The sequence below is a fragment of the Cydia splendana genome, chromosome 4 (genome assembly GCF_910591565.1).
Source record: "Cydia splendana chromosome 4, ilCydSple1.2, whole genome shotgun sequence".
In the NCBI taxonomy this organism is placed as follows: domain Eukaryota; kingdom Metazoa; phylum Arthropoda; class Insecta; order Lepidoptera; family Tortricidae; genus Cydia; species Cydia splendana.
In genome coordinates this window covers 17,485,946-17,500,920 of record NC_085963.1, presented here as the reverse complement: position 1 = coordinate 17,500,920, position 14,975 = coordinate 17,485,946, and the positions used below count along the sequence as shown (strand labels likewise).

Below are 14,975 nucleotides of genomic sequence, written 5' to 3'. Positions count from 1 at the left end.
AAAGTCATGCTAGAGATGCGCGATTGCGCGCCAGTCTTCTTCGTTACACTCTTTACAGAGTAATGACCATGAGGTCATTATGTAAACTTTTGAGCGCCTCGCTTATTGCTCCCGTAGAGCTGCTTTCCGTGAGCATTCGCTTACTGTGCCAACACACTGGCTTTGATTTGGTCGGTCCGTCTCATTGGCGATCTTCCTCTAGCCCTGTAACCAAGACGATTGTCAAGGTCATGTCAAAACCAGTTCAAAACCAATACAAATTGTTAAATTAGATTCCACCTCCGGTTAACAATATCTTCTAGTGACCATCAAGGCCATCAGCCAATCTCGTAGGGGGGCGACCCACGCCGAGTCTCGTCTTCACGTATCAAATTACGATTCGTTTTCAGTAGGAATTGTTCACTAACTTTTTAGCTTTTTATACTTAAATAAAAAATATATGTGTGAAGTAGTGAGGAGTTTCACGCATTGAGTCAGTAAGAGCTTAAGAGTCACAGGAACCCGCCGCCTAAAAGCAGTTCCCATGCATTTTAAAACGACATGCTTAAGTTATATGAAACTTGGCATGTCCAAAAGTTCATACATAAATACGTAACATATTGGTATCTATGTAAAAATTCTACTTGCTCTAATTTTTTATTACGATTTCTAGCAATGAAAACAAGAACCACACGTAGGTTACTTAAATGGTCATGTCAACTTACATTTAAGGAGCCCAATTTCATAGATATATTTTAATTTTATTTAGTATTAGTTTTTAGTTTTAATTGTTACTTACATGTTATTTCAGAATGTAAAATGACTCTTCTTTCTTGTTTGTCCACGAAATGTGGTGATTACCAGTGAGACGTAATGGATGATGACAATTAACTATTGGCTCCTTATCTCGTAATGTCTTTATTTTTAAAGCATTTTTTTTATTCATTAGAAGATCGAGCTATTTTAAGTCACATTTGCTAGCATTAAAGGAAACGTTAAGCACCTAATCCGAAGGAAGTCCAACTCATTACAAGTGCAAGTACCGGTATGTTGACGGCTTATCGTCTTGATGATTACACGCCCACTCAAACCTGAGGCCAGCTTGAGGTCTATTTCCAGACAGGAAATCAGCAATTTGTCGTTTAAAATAGTCCAACCGAGTACCTAGTGCACAAAAATCGCGGGCGTATAATTGGAAAATTCATTCCTACGGCATCGTCCCCTCGGGAACAGAAGTGTCCCATACTTGGATTAGAAAAAAAGATAGTGCAAAAACATCACAAAATGGATGATCCAATAGATGTATCAGTGGTTAGAAAGTCATTTCAACATTTCTCAGTGATTGACTATTCAGTGTTCGTCTTAATGTTAGGTGTGTGCACGGGAATTGGGCTATATTTTGGCTGTGTAAAGAAACAGAAATCTGCGCAGGATTATTTGATGGGTGGAAGGGACATGGGCATCGTTCCTGTTACATTCTCTTTGGTTGCGAGGTAAGCGTTTTAAACACATCTGCTATACAGTCAACGAATTCATGTAGATTGTTACCCAAGGAAAGTTCTTCGTATTTATCTTTGAACATTTCTGGAAAGTTTGTACTTATTAAAAACTTTAGAAGACCCGCTCTAAATTTAAAAAAACTTTTATCGTATGTGTTGAAATTAATAATTAAATTACTAACATGCTTTAGGAGCGGAAAGTACCACCAACAGTTTCATAGTTATTGTTAATGGTACTTCGGTGTTACGTTACACTAACTACTATTTATTAAAAATTGATCACACTAAGATATCTATCGTATATCGTAATACCATTATTAATTGTTTTAAGAAGTGATAAAGATCACTAGATTAAATATAATCCTCGCCTATGCGTAAAAGGCGTCATAACCACGTCTACAGTTACTACTGCCGTTTAAAATAAATATTGTATTTTAGGCGAGGAGGACTGCAAAATAATTATATTGGAACTCGGCAATGAATGAATAGCAGCTTGCCGTAAAAAACCGGCCAAGTGCGAGTCGGACTCGCGTTCCAAGGGTTCCGTATATTACACAATTTTTAACAATCAGTGCCGGATTAAGATATTTTGATGCCCTAAGCATTTCTAGGTGCCCCCTCTCCCTAGGGTCATCAAGATTACATTGATTTTTTGGTAAATTGAGAGAAGTTCATTGCCGCATTACAGCTGAGAATGGAAATCAGTCACATCATTTTATCACGAAAATTGACAGTGCCGCAGCAGTAATGTTGCAACAGAGTACCTAATGCTGTTGCAGTCGCCACCCGAATGTCACCTTTATCATAGCGTAGAAAGTAATAGAAACGCGAGCGAAGCGAGCGCGGAAATTTTTCGATATAAAAACGCAATATGATAGACAGTTGTACATTTTTACTTTTAGTATGGAAATCAGTCACATCATTTTATCACGGAAGTTGACAGTACTGCAGCAGTAACGTTGCAACAGAGTAATGTTGCTGCAGTCGCCACCCGAATGTCACCTTTATCATACCTTATAAAGTAATTGAAAACGCGAGCGAAGCGAGCGCGAAAATTTTTCGATATAAAAACGCAATTTTAGTTTTAGTCCCAACCAGGCGCGAATCCAGGATTTCATACAGAGAAGGGATGGGACAGTTTTCTATCAGCCTAGCTTCGCATAGGGCTCGATATTTAAGGGTCTCAGCGAGGTTGTTTTCATGCATAAAATATGCAAGAAAGCAGAGAGCTTGGAATTGAATTGGCGAAGTGTGAGAAAGGCAGTAGGCCCAGGTACGAAAGAGGAAAGCTTGGATTTGGATCCACGGCCAAGTGTAATTAAGGCAAAAGATCAACTTTGCCGTAAGGCAGAAGGCCTCGCATGAGACCTAACGCCGAACCGCAAAAGAGTGGGTTGAAATCGAATCTATGCATGTAATCACGACTCTTCTACTGCTACCGATTGTTTCTCAAAGAATTACGCGCCATTATTTTTGCAAATTAGCTTTTGGACAGCTAAAAAAATCGTGTGGTAAAAACGATGTGTCTGTCCCTAATTTTAAAATTTGTTCACCTTTTTCAACCTGGCATTTTGGTGCCCTCCCTGAACGTGGTGCCGTAAGCACGTGCTTGTTTTGCTTATTGGTTACAAAGTCTTTATTAATTCAACCATTAAAGTCGACGAGTACAAAAAACTTTGAGCTAGCTCTCAATTTAACATATTTTTTTAAACATTATTTTTAATTTGACCTTACAATTACTCGTAAGTAGGTAAGACCGTTAAATATTTAAAATGATTATCTTATCAGAAAATTATCACCAATTACTCTAAGAAAACTACTACTCTAAGTAATCCGGCACTGCACTGTTAACAATGTATTTTTTATGTGAAACGTGAGTGAAATCTCTTTAAAAAATCCGTAGGGGTCGGATCAAAAACTGTAATTAAGTCCGACTCACGCTTGACTGTACATTTCTAATAGGTTTTCCGGTCATCTATAGGTATAGACCTATTTTATGTATTTTTTTTTTAATTTAAGACTTAGTAGTTTCGGAGATAAGGGGGGGGAATGGTCATTTTTTGCCTATTTTCTTGAATAACTTCTAAACTGTTTATTCGAAAATTATAAAAAATATATATTTGAGATCCTTACAATAAGCTCTTTCATTTGATATGTAACATGATATAGTTTAAAAAATTTTTTTTTTTAATTTTTTCATTTACCCCCCAAAAGTGGCCTCCATGTTTAAAATTCATTTGTTTACGTTACATGTCCGTATTTGGGTCACAAACTTACATATGTGTACCAAATTTCAACTTGATTGGTCCAGTAGTTCCGGAGAAAATCGGCTGTGACAGACGGACAGACAGACAGACAGACAGACAGACAGACAGACGCACGAGTGATCCTATAAGGGTTCCGTTTTTTCCTTTTGAGGTACGGAACCCTAAAAAAGGCTAAAAACAGGATTATGACTTTGATTTCATACCCAATAAATTTTCAAATCCTAATTTAGCAAGTATGCTACGAGATGATAACTACCTATACCTATTTATTAACTAACTTATTATGTCTAATTTTTAAAGTCAAACACTAAAACGCAAAACACTCTAATCGGAGCATTAATAAAGCTCTCGCTCTTCAATGGCTTTTGTAACTTTAGGTACCGTTCTCCTGCAACTTCGCTTCAAAATAAATACCTCCCTCAAAGCGGGTATTCGTCAACTGTTTTATCAATTATCTGGCCAAGCCCCGATTTGATCGTTTGCATTACGGAGTTAAATACCTACACTGTAGGAAAACGTTTTCTGTTTTCGACTTAAACTAAGACTGGACTGGATGTTTGACTAGGTAAACCTCCGTTTGAGAGTATGGACGCTTTGGAGTTTGATTACGACATCTATACGTACTAAAATATCTTACAGCTTTATTTCAGGTATTTCCTTGCTGGGTACACCGACGGAGCTATACTTATACGGGACATCATACGTCTTTTTCCTTATCGGGGCCTGCCTAATGTCAGTCGTCATCTCTTTTACTTTCATGCCAGTATTACACGATTTGCAAATAACATCGGCTTATGAGGTGTGTACTGTTTTGATTTTCTTTGGGCAGGTGTATTTACTGTTGCGACATTACAGCGTGCAGCGGCGGCGTTCACGCGGCCCTCAGTCATTTTATCAGTGAAACAGTAGCGGATTTGCCCTAAGGCCCAGTAGGCCTGGGACTAGGGCGGCGAGATATCGCCTATTCCACCTATCCCTACCGCGATATCCCCCCCAGTGGGGATATGTGGAATATTTTTCCATCTATTTCTACTAGTAGGGATAGTTTTCCATCTATCCCTACTAATTGATGCCAAATGGATTTTTTTCCGCATATCCCTACCATTTTCCCCCTGGTAGGGATAAATGGATTTTTATCCTCCCGTCCCTACTGTTTCCCCCCCTGGGGGGGACAGGTGGAATTATTTCTATGTATACCCATTGGTTTCCCCCCCGGTGGGGATAGGTGGATTTTTTTTCACTTATCCCTACAACCTCGCTATTTGGTAGGGATACATGGAAACTTTTCCAATCATCTTAACCTGATTGTATTTTGGTAGGGATACATGGAAACTTTTCCAATCATCTTAACCTGATTGTATTTTGGTTGAAATACATGGAAACTTTTCCAATCATCTTAACCTGATTGTATTTTGGTTGAAATACATGGAAGCTTTTCCAATCATCTTAACCTGATTGTATTTTGGTAGGGATACATGGAAACTTTTCCAATCATCTTAACCTGATTGTATTTTGGTTGAAATACATGGAAACTTTTCCAATCATCTTTACCTGATTGTATTTTGATAGGGATACATGGAAGTTTTCTCCAATCATCTTTACCTAATTACATTGGAAAGACTGGCCAAAAAAAATGTGACGAGGCTATCTGAACATATATATGAAAAGGTGCAGGGGCGGGTGGAATAAGTCCATATTATATATCTACTAAACGCCTGTGCAAACCGGCGGAGCGCAGCGCAGATCACTTTAAATTTATCAATGTGTATTCTTCCCTATTTCAATTTCATTCAGGTATAAATTTGAATGCTCTGAGACATGGAGCATCTCGGAGCATCACGGAGGATTGTTACTCCGAGGCATCGAGGAGCACGTTAATCCTCCTGGGTGATCTGCGCTGCGGTCCGCCGGTTTGCGCAGGCCTTAAACAGCTAGGTAGCAGGGCGAGTGGATGAAATTCCATATATATCCCTACTAGGTAGCAGGGACGGGATGACTGGAAGAATTTCCATATATCCCTACTAAACAGCAAGGTAGCAGGGACGAATGGAAGAAATTCCATATAGCCCTACCAAACAGCAAGGTAGCAGGGACGAGTGGAAGAAATTCCATATATCCCTACCAAACAGCAAGGTGGTAGGGACGAGTGGAAAAAATTCCATATATCCCTACCAAACAGCAAGGTGGCAGGGACGAGTGGAAAAATTCCATATATCCCTACCAAACAGCAAGGTAGCAGGGACGAGTGGAAGAGATTCCATATATCCCTACCAAACAAAAAGGCAGTAGGGATAGGTAACATAAAATCCACCTGTCCCCACCTGGGGAGGAAAAAAGAGGTTAAAGTGGAAAAAAAGTTACTTATCCCCACCAGGGGGGAAATCAACAGGTACACGTGGAAAAAAATCCACCTATTTCTACCAGGGGGGAAAGTAGTTGGGAAAAGCGTAATAAATTCCATCTGGCCCTACCATTCAAAAATAGGGGGGATAGATGGACGACTTGATTCCATGTATCACTAGTAGAAATAGATGGAAAAATATTCCACATATCCCCACTGGGGGGGATATCGCGGTAGGGATAGGTGGAATAGGCGCAAGATATCGAGCGGTAAATTGTGACAAAAAATTCGCAGATCATAACAAGAAATAACTCAAATGTAGTCGATATGATGGGTGCTGAGAAAGGGGCGGCTACAGGGCCTGGGGCTTAGGGCGGCAAAGACTGCAAATCCGCCACTGCAGTGACAGCGGCCGTGTTAACGCCGCGGCAGTAATGCAGTTGTAGTTGCCATCCCAATGTCACCTAAAATTTACATTTCCATTTGCCACGCCGCATTGCTGTCGGCTTCATTTCCCCACTATTATGTCAATGTCTTCGCAATTGGTCGCAATTCGAATTTAACTTTACTATGGTACAAATACGCATTAGAAATATTAGTTACGATTCAACGATTTTGACATCATCTTCTGATTTGTTCCTCTTTGTTTTGTTTAGGTGTCTTCTGTATATTTGTATGTTATATGTGTGCTTATTTATTTCAGTACTTAGAACTTCGTTACGACAAGCGGGTTCGATTATTTGGTTCTATCATATTTAGTTTTTATTTGGTGAGTAATAATAGTTCAATAAGAAAACGTAAATTCAATAACAAACGTGTATTTAATGAACTAATTAATTTAACTAATGTCTGGTTTTTAAGTTATGATAAAATTATAATTATGTTTTTAATTTTAGATGGCGTGGTTACCCATTGTGATATACGTGCCAGCTTTAGCATTTAACCAAGGTGCGTTGCTTATATGTTAGTTAGTTAGTTAATATGTTAGTGTAGCCTAGTTAGCCTAGTTACTTCATCTTTTAGGTATCATTAATTCCGGGAAATTAATCTTTTAGTAAGTTATTCAGTTTGAATCATGCTTTTATAAAGCGTATTATAATGTCGCCTGTCCGTCCCATTTCAGTAACCGGTGTCAATATCCATATCGTCACCCCAATCGTATGCTTTGTTTGCATATTCTATACATCATTGGTAAGAACTTTTTCATTAACTGTTAAATGTTCACTGTATATAAATCCACGCTTGTAGCGATACAATATGTTTACTCCTTCACTGCAATAGACTCAAATAGCTACGTTATTGTACCTATGGGTTTTCTGCTAAAGCAGAGACGCGTTACACATATATTTTCGTACATTAATCCGCCTGTTGCTATATCTTTTTTAATTAGGTAAGTGAAAACTAAGTGATTAGAAATGAAACTATTGAAACGGATTATATTGCGTATATTGTATATTGAATACGTATGTATCCTGACGTTTCGAACCCTTTATAGCTCAATAGTTTCAATAGTTTTATTTCATGAGTAACTATCGCGGTAACCGAAGACAATATTAAGTGATTAGCTTTATATATACCTAAGTTCAATTGAAATGAGTACTATATATTCAATACCTACTCTTAGAGTAGGTACACACCTACCTACTCTAGCTATTTCCTCTCTTTAACATTCTTTCATTATTTAACAGGGAGGTTTAAAAGCCGTCGTTTGGACGGACGTGATACAAACTATAGTGATGACGGGTGCTATGATTTTAGTCATCATCAAAGGGACGATTATTGTTGGTGGCCTAGGCGAGGTCTGGCGACGGAACTGGAATACAGGAAGGATAGAAATGCCCTCGTAAATATTACTTTGTTTGTCCGTAACCTACTGATTGATAGCATTTTTTTTATTGGTTATAATTCTAATACCTTCGGAAGGGATATATGATGGTTGTTCTTGTCTATGTGACAGCGTGATAAAACGGTCTCCGTCACTTTCTATCCCGCGGCACAGATTATAATAATAGTTCTCCCGCGGTGTTTAAAAGTGACAGTTATTTTATCATGTGGATAAAGCCATCCGTAATACGCCTGCAGGCCCCAATTTCACCACGGCTACAATTGTCAGTGACATATGTCGAGCGACTATTGTCAAGCGACAGGTGACATATTACAATTTTATAAAATATTTTCTATAGAAATACTTACAAACATGACAGGCATTTTGCTACAATTGTATGTATTACAATTATGTTGTGAAACAAGAATTATTTTTTCTAGTCGACATATTTGTAGAATTGTCCGTGAATCTTGACAGGAAATGAGTTATATGTCGGAATTTCGTGACAATTGTAGTGTTTCTTGTGACAATTGTCATAAACTTAGCAAGAGAAATATCTGTTTTTTTCCGATATAATAAAGTTTTTTTTAATAACACAATGATGGTGGCAAACAGGAATACGGCCCGCCCGATGGTAAGCGGTAACCGTAGCCCATGGATGCCTGTGACGTCAGCAACAGTGATGTTTTACAATTGTCGCACCTGTCACCGTGGTGAAATTGGGGCCAGGTCTATCGGTTATCTCAGGTAGTTGGGAAATAAGTTGTGCGGTGATTTTCTAGTAGGAGGAAACACAGCAAGACCTTGGGGACTAAACTAGTTTATATATTACATTTGCAGCCAAGCTTTCAATCAATCCGTAGCTGATCACAATATTTTTTTTTACCTAACATCGGCCTCAGGCAAACTGTACGCCCACTATGCCTTACCCAAAGTATTTTTTCTACCGTATTTTTTTAAATTAACTTGAATTTTTTCAGACTTCACTTTGATTTGACTGATCGACATACTATTTGGTCCGTCTCCATTGGGTCCATGTTTTATTGGACTGGTAATATAGCGGTCAATCAATCTATGATGCAGAGATTTCTGTCCCTACCGGATTTGAAGTCGTCAAAAAGGTAAGCAGAAATCACCAACCTATAGGTAAGTGTAATGTTGAAAAATATAGGTAAATAATTTGAAAATATAAACTATAGGTTATTGGAATATTGGCTGTAGGAATTTACAGCTAATAATCACTAATATTTGCTGAATTTTCAACATTTGTTCCGCTTCCGAAAGTTGACTGGTAGAAAATGCTTAGCGTTACTACTTATTTTTTCTTTTGACAAATTATCATTATCATTTTTAAGGGTAAAACTGTTGATACTCACCAAAAAATGTACCTAGTTATGCTTCTTGTACCTACGCAGTTTACACAATAAATATTTCTGATTACTGATAGCTATGCTTTTTTTAATTTTTCAGGGCAGTGTGGGGTTTTCTAGGTGGAATAGCACTTATAGTGTTAATCTGTGCCTTCAGCGGGATGCTAGCATACGCTAGATACTACGACTGCGATCCCCTGGACTCCAAGCTGGCTCTAGCCAAGGATCAGATCTTGCCGTTGCTGGTTATGGACGTCCTAGGAGAATGGAATGGCTTGCCGGGTATCTTTGTAGCTGGAGTGTTTAGTGCAGCACTCAGGTTGGTTAACTATCACCCTAAGGCCCAGCCATACAAGAAAAAAGTCCAAAATTTGCCAGTGAAGTCTGGACCAATAATGTAGTGTAGGGAATATATTTAGTTGATTTTGTTTATATTTTTCTTCAACTTATTCATCACGAGCACAGAATAAGTCACGAGTTGCTACTTGTTAGTAGGTAGAAAATGTAAGAGGCCCTAACTTAAATCTGCTTAAGTTTATGTAAAAAGACCGTTAATTTCCAGTTGTGATTTTTCAATGCAATGTGTTAGGCACCCAGGGTCTACCGCGGCAAACGGAAATCAAAATTTCGTTGTCTGCCTCTTTATCGCTGTTACATATTCGTACGTAGACAGATAACGAAGTTTCATTTTTTTTTCGCGCTGCAATTATTACTTAAATGAACGGAATTTTCTATATTACTTAAAGAAAACGTTAAACTCCTACTTTCCTCTAAGATTAAAATGTTGTTTCAGTTCGCTGTCGACCGGGCTTAATTCAATGTCTGCAGTAGTGCTGGAGGACTTTTGGAAGCCGTTTTTCAGGCAGCCTTCGCACAAGGAGACACAAATACTTATGCGCGCCGTGGTCGTAGTTATTGGATGCGTATGTGTCGGTATGCAAAAACAGCAATTCAATTTACAGATGTAGTACATAAATGTTTTCCCTCGTATTTTCTCGGAAACGTTCGTATTTGTCATGCTACTTCAGTTAACCTCAGCACTTTTTGTACCGAGACTGACCAAAATAAGCAAGACACGTTCGTATGTTACCGTGAAAATACGAAGGAAAATAATTATGCACTACCTACATCTGTAGTCCGATTGATTTTAGACTATGCATAATATACCTACAGATTTTTCATACAGAAAGAGCGCTGGTGGCCCAGCGGTAAGAGCGTGCGACTTTCAATCCGGAGGTCGCGGGTTCAAACCCCGGCTCGTACCAATGAGTTTTTCGGAACTTATGTACGAATATCATTTGATATTTACCAGTTGCTTTTCGGTGACGGAAAACATCGTGAGGAAACCGGACTAATCCCAATAAGGCCTAGTTTTCCCTAAGGGTTGGAAGGTCAGATGGCAATCGCTTTCGTAAAAATTAGTGCCTACGTCAAATCATGGGATTAGTTGTCAAGCGGACCTCAGGCTCCCATGAGCCGTGGCAAAAATGCAGGGATAACGCGAGGAAGAAGAAGATAATATACAGTTTTTAGTAAATAAAATTTCACATTGTGGGGCAGGAATTATATGTAACTAAGTAGTTAGGTATTCTTTGTATTGTTTTCTGTATTGAAGTGTGCAATAAAGAGTATTTGTGTTGTATTGTATTGTACTGTATTTCTAGGTTAATGTAAAATGTGCGTTACTTTATAGGCCTAGTGTTTATTGTTGAGAAGTTGGGATCCGTTCTACAATTGTCGATGAGCTTGTCATCTGCATCTATGGGCCCTCTGACTGGTGTATTCCTCATGGGTCTGTTCTTACCGTTTATTGATTCTACGGTAAGTATATACCTACTGGAGTTCTTTTCTAGATATAATGAAAATAGTTAGTTGTTCAGTTGTTTTCGATTGTTCTAATAAATTCATCTGTTCTCCTTGCACCATTTTTACATATGTCTCTGTTTGGCCCTGTGGTTGACTGGTAGAGAATGCCATTAGGCATTAAGTCCGCCATTTGTACATTATTTTTATGTTTTGTGCAATAAAGTTTAAATAAATATATAAATAAAATATATTAGTAATAGAACAATACTATGTAAGTATTTTCTAATCAGCGTTTCCTGCTCTCTAAAAGGTTTAGTGACCTTATGCTTTTACTGGATGGTGGCTTGCACATGTACAGGGCTTAACTTAAGAAAATAACAAAATAGTTTGGTACCGTAAAATGGGGTGAGTAGGGACAAAACTGACATTCAAATCTCGATAACATTTTATTCTTACATTTTATGCAAACTTAATTTTATTAATAAATGTTCCGGCCGTTTGTATTTTAGTTTTTTTATCATAACTTTAACGATAAACACAAAATCCCTCCTCACCCCGTAGTCTCTCGTAGTTGGGGTGAAATGGGATTTCATACAAAAGGTGATTTTGAAACGTTGTTGATTCGATGTTTTTTATTATGAATATTACTATAGCTCCATTTGCAATATGAATACATTATTTAGGTAGCATTAGCCTTTAAAAACCATCTCACCCCCCTGTCAGCCCTTCTCTCCCCATTCATAACCCGACTCTCCTCGCAATCCCTACTCAACCCATTTTACGGTAGGTACCTATGGTAACCGAGAACATTATATTTTCCAGAGCGCCTTGAGCGGGGGGGTGTTTGGTCTGCTTACTTCTTGGTGGGTGGCGGCGCAAGCACAGCTCGCGCAGGCGCACGGCTCCCTGCGTTTCGAGGAGAAACCCCGGTTTCTGCACAACTGTACTTACACGTTCCCCGAGAAAACCGTACTGGAGGCGACCGAGGAGTAAGTCTGTTTACATGTACCAATTTTACATGTACCAATTTAACATCATAACTTATAGGTAGGTACTTACATCATTTTAATAATAAAAATCATCTCAGGCATCGCCTGAGACAAAAGTGTATCACTGCACTTACTTAGCCTACGAATACAAGTTCGAAAACATTATACATTTTGAAAGGCTTTATCTCGGAAAATATTAGATGTACAGAGACAATTCTAGTGTCTTATTGTAGCAAATTTAGTCTACTTTAAAAACGCCCTAGGAAGTTACTATCAAAAACTAGTACTTTAGGGTTATAATCCCCCAAATCTACCGGATTTGACGCAAACGCAAAATGTATGATTTTACTGTATTATATCTGATAACGTTCAATTCAATTTCAATTTTCAATACTTTATTTACAAGAATATGGTACATACAATGTTGGTTAGTAAAAGGTGTTAGGTCAGCATATTCTGCCGGCATGCATCGGCGTAGAAATATTTACATAGCTATGTACATGAGGAGTAAAATTAAATATTAAAATTAAAATTCAGTCAGTATAAGAGTCAGAGTCAGTTTTTAATATAAACATTTTGGGGCATCGCCTGAGACAAAAGTGTATACTCACTGCACTTACTTAGCCTACGAATACAAGTTCGAAAACATTATACATTTTGAAAGGCTTTATCTCGGAAAATATTAGATGTACAGAGACAATTCTAGTGTCTTATTGTAGCAAATTTAGTCTACTTTAAAAACGCCCTAGGAAGTTACTATCAAAAACTAGTACTTTAGGGTTATAATTCCCCAAATCTACCGGATTTGACGCAAACGCAAAATGTATGATTTTACTGTATTATATCTGATAACGTTCAATTCAATTTCAATTTTCAATACTTTATTTACAAGAATATGGTACATACAATGTTGGTTAGTAAAAGGTGTTAGGTCAGCATATTCTGCCGGCATGCATCGGCGTAGAAATATTTACATAGCTATGTACATGAGGAGTAAAATTAAATATTAAAATTAAAATTCAGTCAGTATAAGAGTCAGAGTCAGTTTTTAATATAAACATTTTGCTACTGGCCTACTCGTTCCGAATGTTTAATATAATATGAGCATTGTAGTTTATGAGTTCGTCGTAATTTAAAATAAGGTAGGAACTACTGCAATGATAATGATGACGACCACTGGTGATGACCATTATTAATAAAGTTTTTTTTATTTTCAGCGATGTGGCCTACTTATACAGAATATCATATTTTTGGTACACTGCATTCGGCTGCATCGTAACCATAGTCGTGGCGTGTCTCATCAACCTCTGGCCGCAGAAGAAAAAAGAAAAACACTTCAACGAGCTGCGACTATACGCGCCTTTCATAAGAAAATGGATAGCAAACAAATATCAGGTACGTCATTTTGTTAGCCGGTGCGTTGGATAAATATACTTCCCCCAGGGATCTCCATACCGATCCATCTTGTGGTACCTTTACCCAACGAGTAGGTACCTACATAAGATCATGACCATCGGCCCAATTCGAACTTTAAGATACGTCAGTTAATAGATCTAGAAACGATATGGATTAGATTAGCAGGAAAGAAAAAGCAAGTTAAAAGTGCTATATAATAGGTATATCTAAAAATAACTAATCAATCAATTGCTTTTGGTGGTAGCTCTCTATAGTAAGTATTTGGTAACCAGGAGTCACCTTTTTATTACTTAGACAATATATAGTTCCCTACAAAATATGAAGCAACAAGCAATCGATTCCACTTCTGTGTTTAATGATTTAGCAAATATGAGGCTAATTCGAACTTACCTACATTCCGATATTAAAATGATGTTATTTTTATTATGTGCATGTCGCTCGTTCGTAGATGTACCTATTGATGTATTGACGTACAGGCGAGCGAGCGCACGGGCAAATGTTAACAAAATGATATCATCTTAATACCAAAATGTACGTTCGAATTTACCTCTAGCTTTTATTCAACATTATTAGCACCAATTATCAGACAGTTATTGAAACCGTGTCAATTGCCGACAATCGATTATTGGATTATAATCGCATGCTATTGTTATTACATTTTACACCTTCCTGTGCAGAACCGATTAGATATGTTATCAAACATTTAATACGTCATAAACTAAATATATCTAATTCTAGAAATATTGTTGCGTTGGGTAATAACCCCTAGAACTACTTAGAATTATAAGAATTATATAACCTTAGCCTTAGAGTTCAGAAAATGAAATCCTTGGTTTAAAGCAGCGGTCGGCAACCTGCGGCCAGCGGGCCGCATGCGGCTCGCGAAACTGTCACTTGCGGCCCGAGAGGCGCCTTGGCTATTTTAAGTATGTAATAGTGACAAACGACAATGTCTCATAAAGTCATAAATATTAACAAAGTACGGCCCGCGTCACCTCCGTTAACTACTATTGGCCCTTGGCTGCTAAAAGGTTGCCGACCGCTGGTTTAAAGTAATGTAAACGTTTGAATAAATGCTTGAGTACGAGTAATAAAATAATTATTATTATATAAGAAATTAAGGCAAAATATATTAATAAAGAGGCTGCGGATTTAATTTTTTTTTTGATTCCGTTCTGACAATAAATTATACTTCATTAATTTTTGTTTATTTATTTCAGATGAAAGTGAACAACGGGGATGTCGAACTACACAAGAGATAAAATTCGTAAAATTAAACTTGGTGTAAATAAATAAGCTTTACATTATAATAGGAACTTTATTATTGATAATTTGTACAACAGTGCGATAATATTATTTAAAAATGGCGATTTCAGAAAGACGTTTGTTTAAAAGTAGGTAGGTACCAAATTCTGATTTCGAGTAAAAGTATTAATTACTTTTTTAAACGAAAACATAAAAGACGTTTTCTGAAATCGTTTAA

General features: G+C 37.6%; 1 protein-coding gene across 4 annotated transcripts; it reads left to right on the top strand.

Annotated features, from left to right (window-relative positions):
• The first annotated feature begins 996 nt into the window (after positions 1 to 996).
• On the top strand, positions 997 to 14,802 carry LOC134790070 (sodium-coupled monocarboxylate transporter 1-like). 4 transcript variants are annotated; one of them, XM_063760830.1, is made up of 13 exons: positions 997 to 1,472; positions 4,385 to 4,544; positions 6,790 to 6,855; positions 6,983 to 7,034; positions 7,210 to 7,277; positions 7,775 to 7,929; positions 8,892 to 9,032; positions 9,382 to 9,600; positions 10,075 to 10,214; positions 10,975 to 11,073; positions 11,910 to 12,076; positions 13,294 to 13,471; positions 14,713 to 14,802. In XM_063760830.1, exons 1-13 carry the CDS (start codon positions 1,264 to 1,266, stop codon positions 14,778 to 14,780), a joined length of 1,722 nt encoding a protein of 573 aa, XP_063616900.1. In that variant the 5' UTR covers positions 997 to 1,263; the 3' UTR covers positions 14,781 to 14,802. The 4 variants fall into 4 exon arrangements, with proteins under 4 accessions (XP_063616900.1, XP_063616901.1, XP_063616899.1 ...); XM_063760829.1 differs by having other exon boundaries at positions 998 to 1,472; positions 10,975 to 11,102; XM_063760832.1 differs by having other exon boundaries at positions 1,336 to 1,472; positions 4,396 to 4,544; positions 10,975 to 11,102.
• The last annotated feature ends 173 nt before the right edge of the window (positions 14,803 to 14,975 follow it).

Bases quoted from the DNA above. Each gene is read 5' to 3' on its own strand.
- LOC134790070 (XM_063760829.1), top strand. From the start codon at position 1,264: ATGGATGATCCAATAGATGTATCAGTGGTTAGAAAGTCATTTCAACAT. The intron at 7,278-7,774 runs GTAAGAACTTTT...ATTATTTAACAG, and splicing joins GCATATTCTATACATCATTG to GGAGGTTTAAAAGCCGTCGT. The intron at 9,033-9,381 runs GTAAGCAGAAAT...TTAATTTTTCAG, and splicing joins GATTTGAAGTCGTCAAAAAG to GGCAGTGTGGGGTTTTCTAG.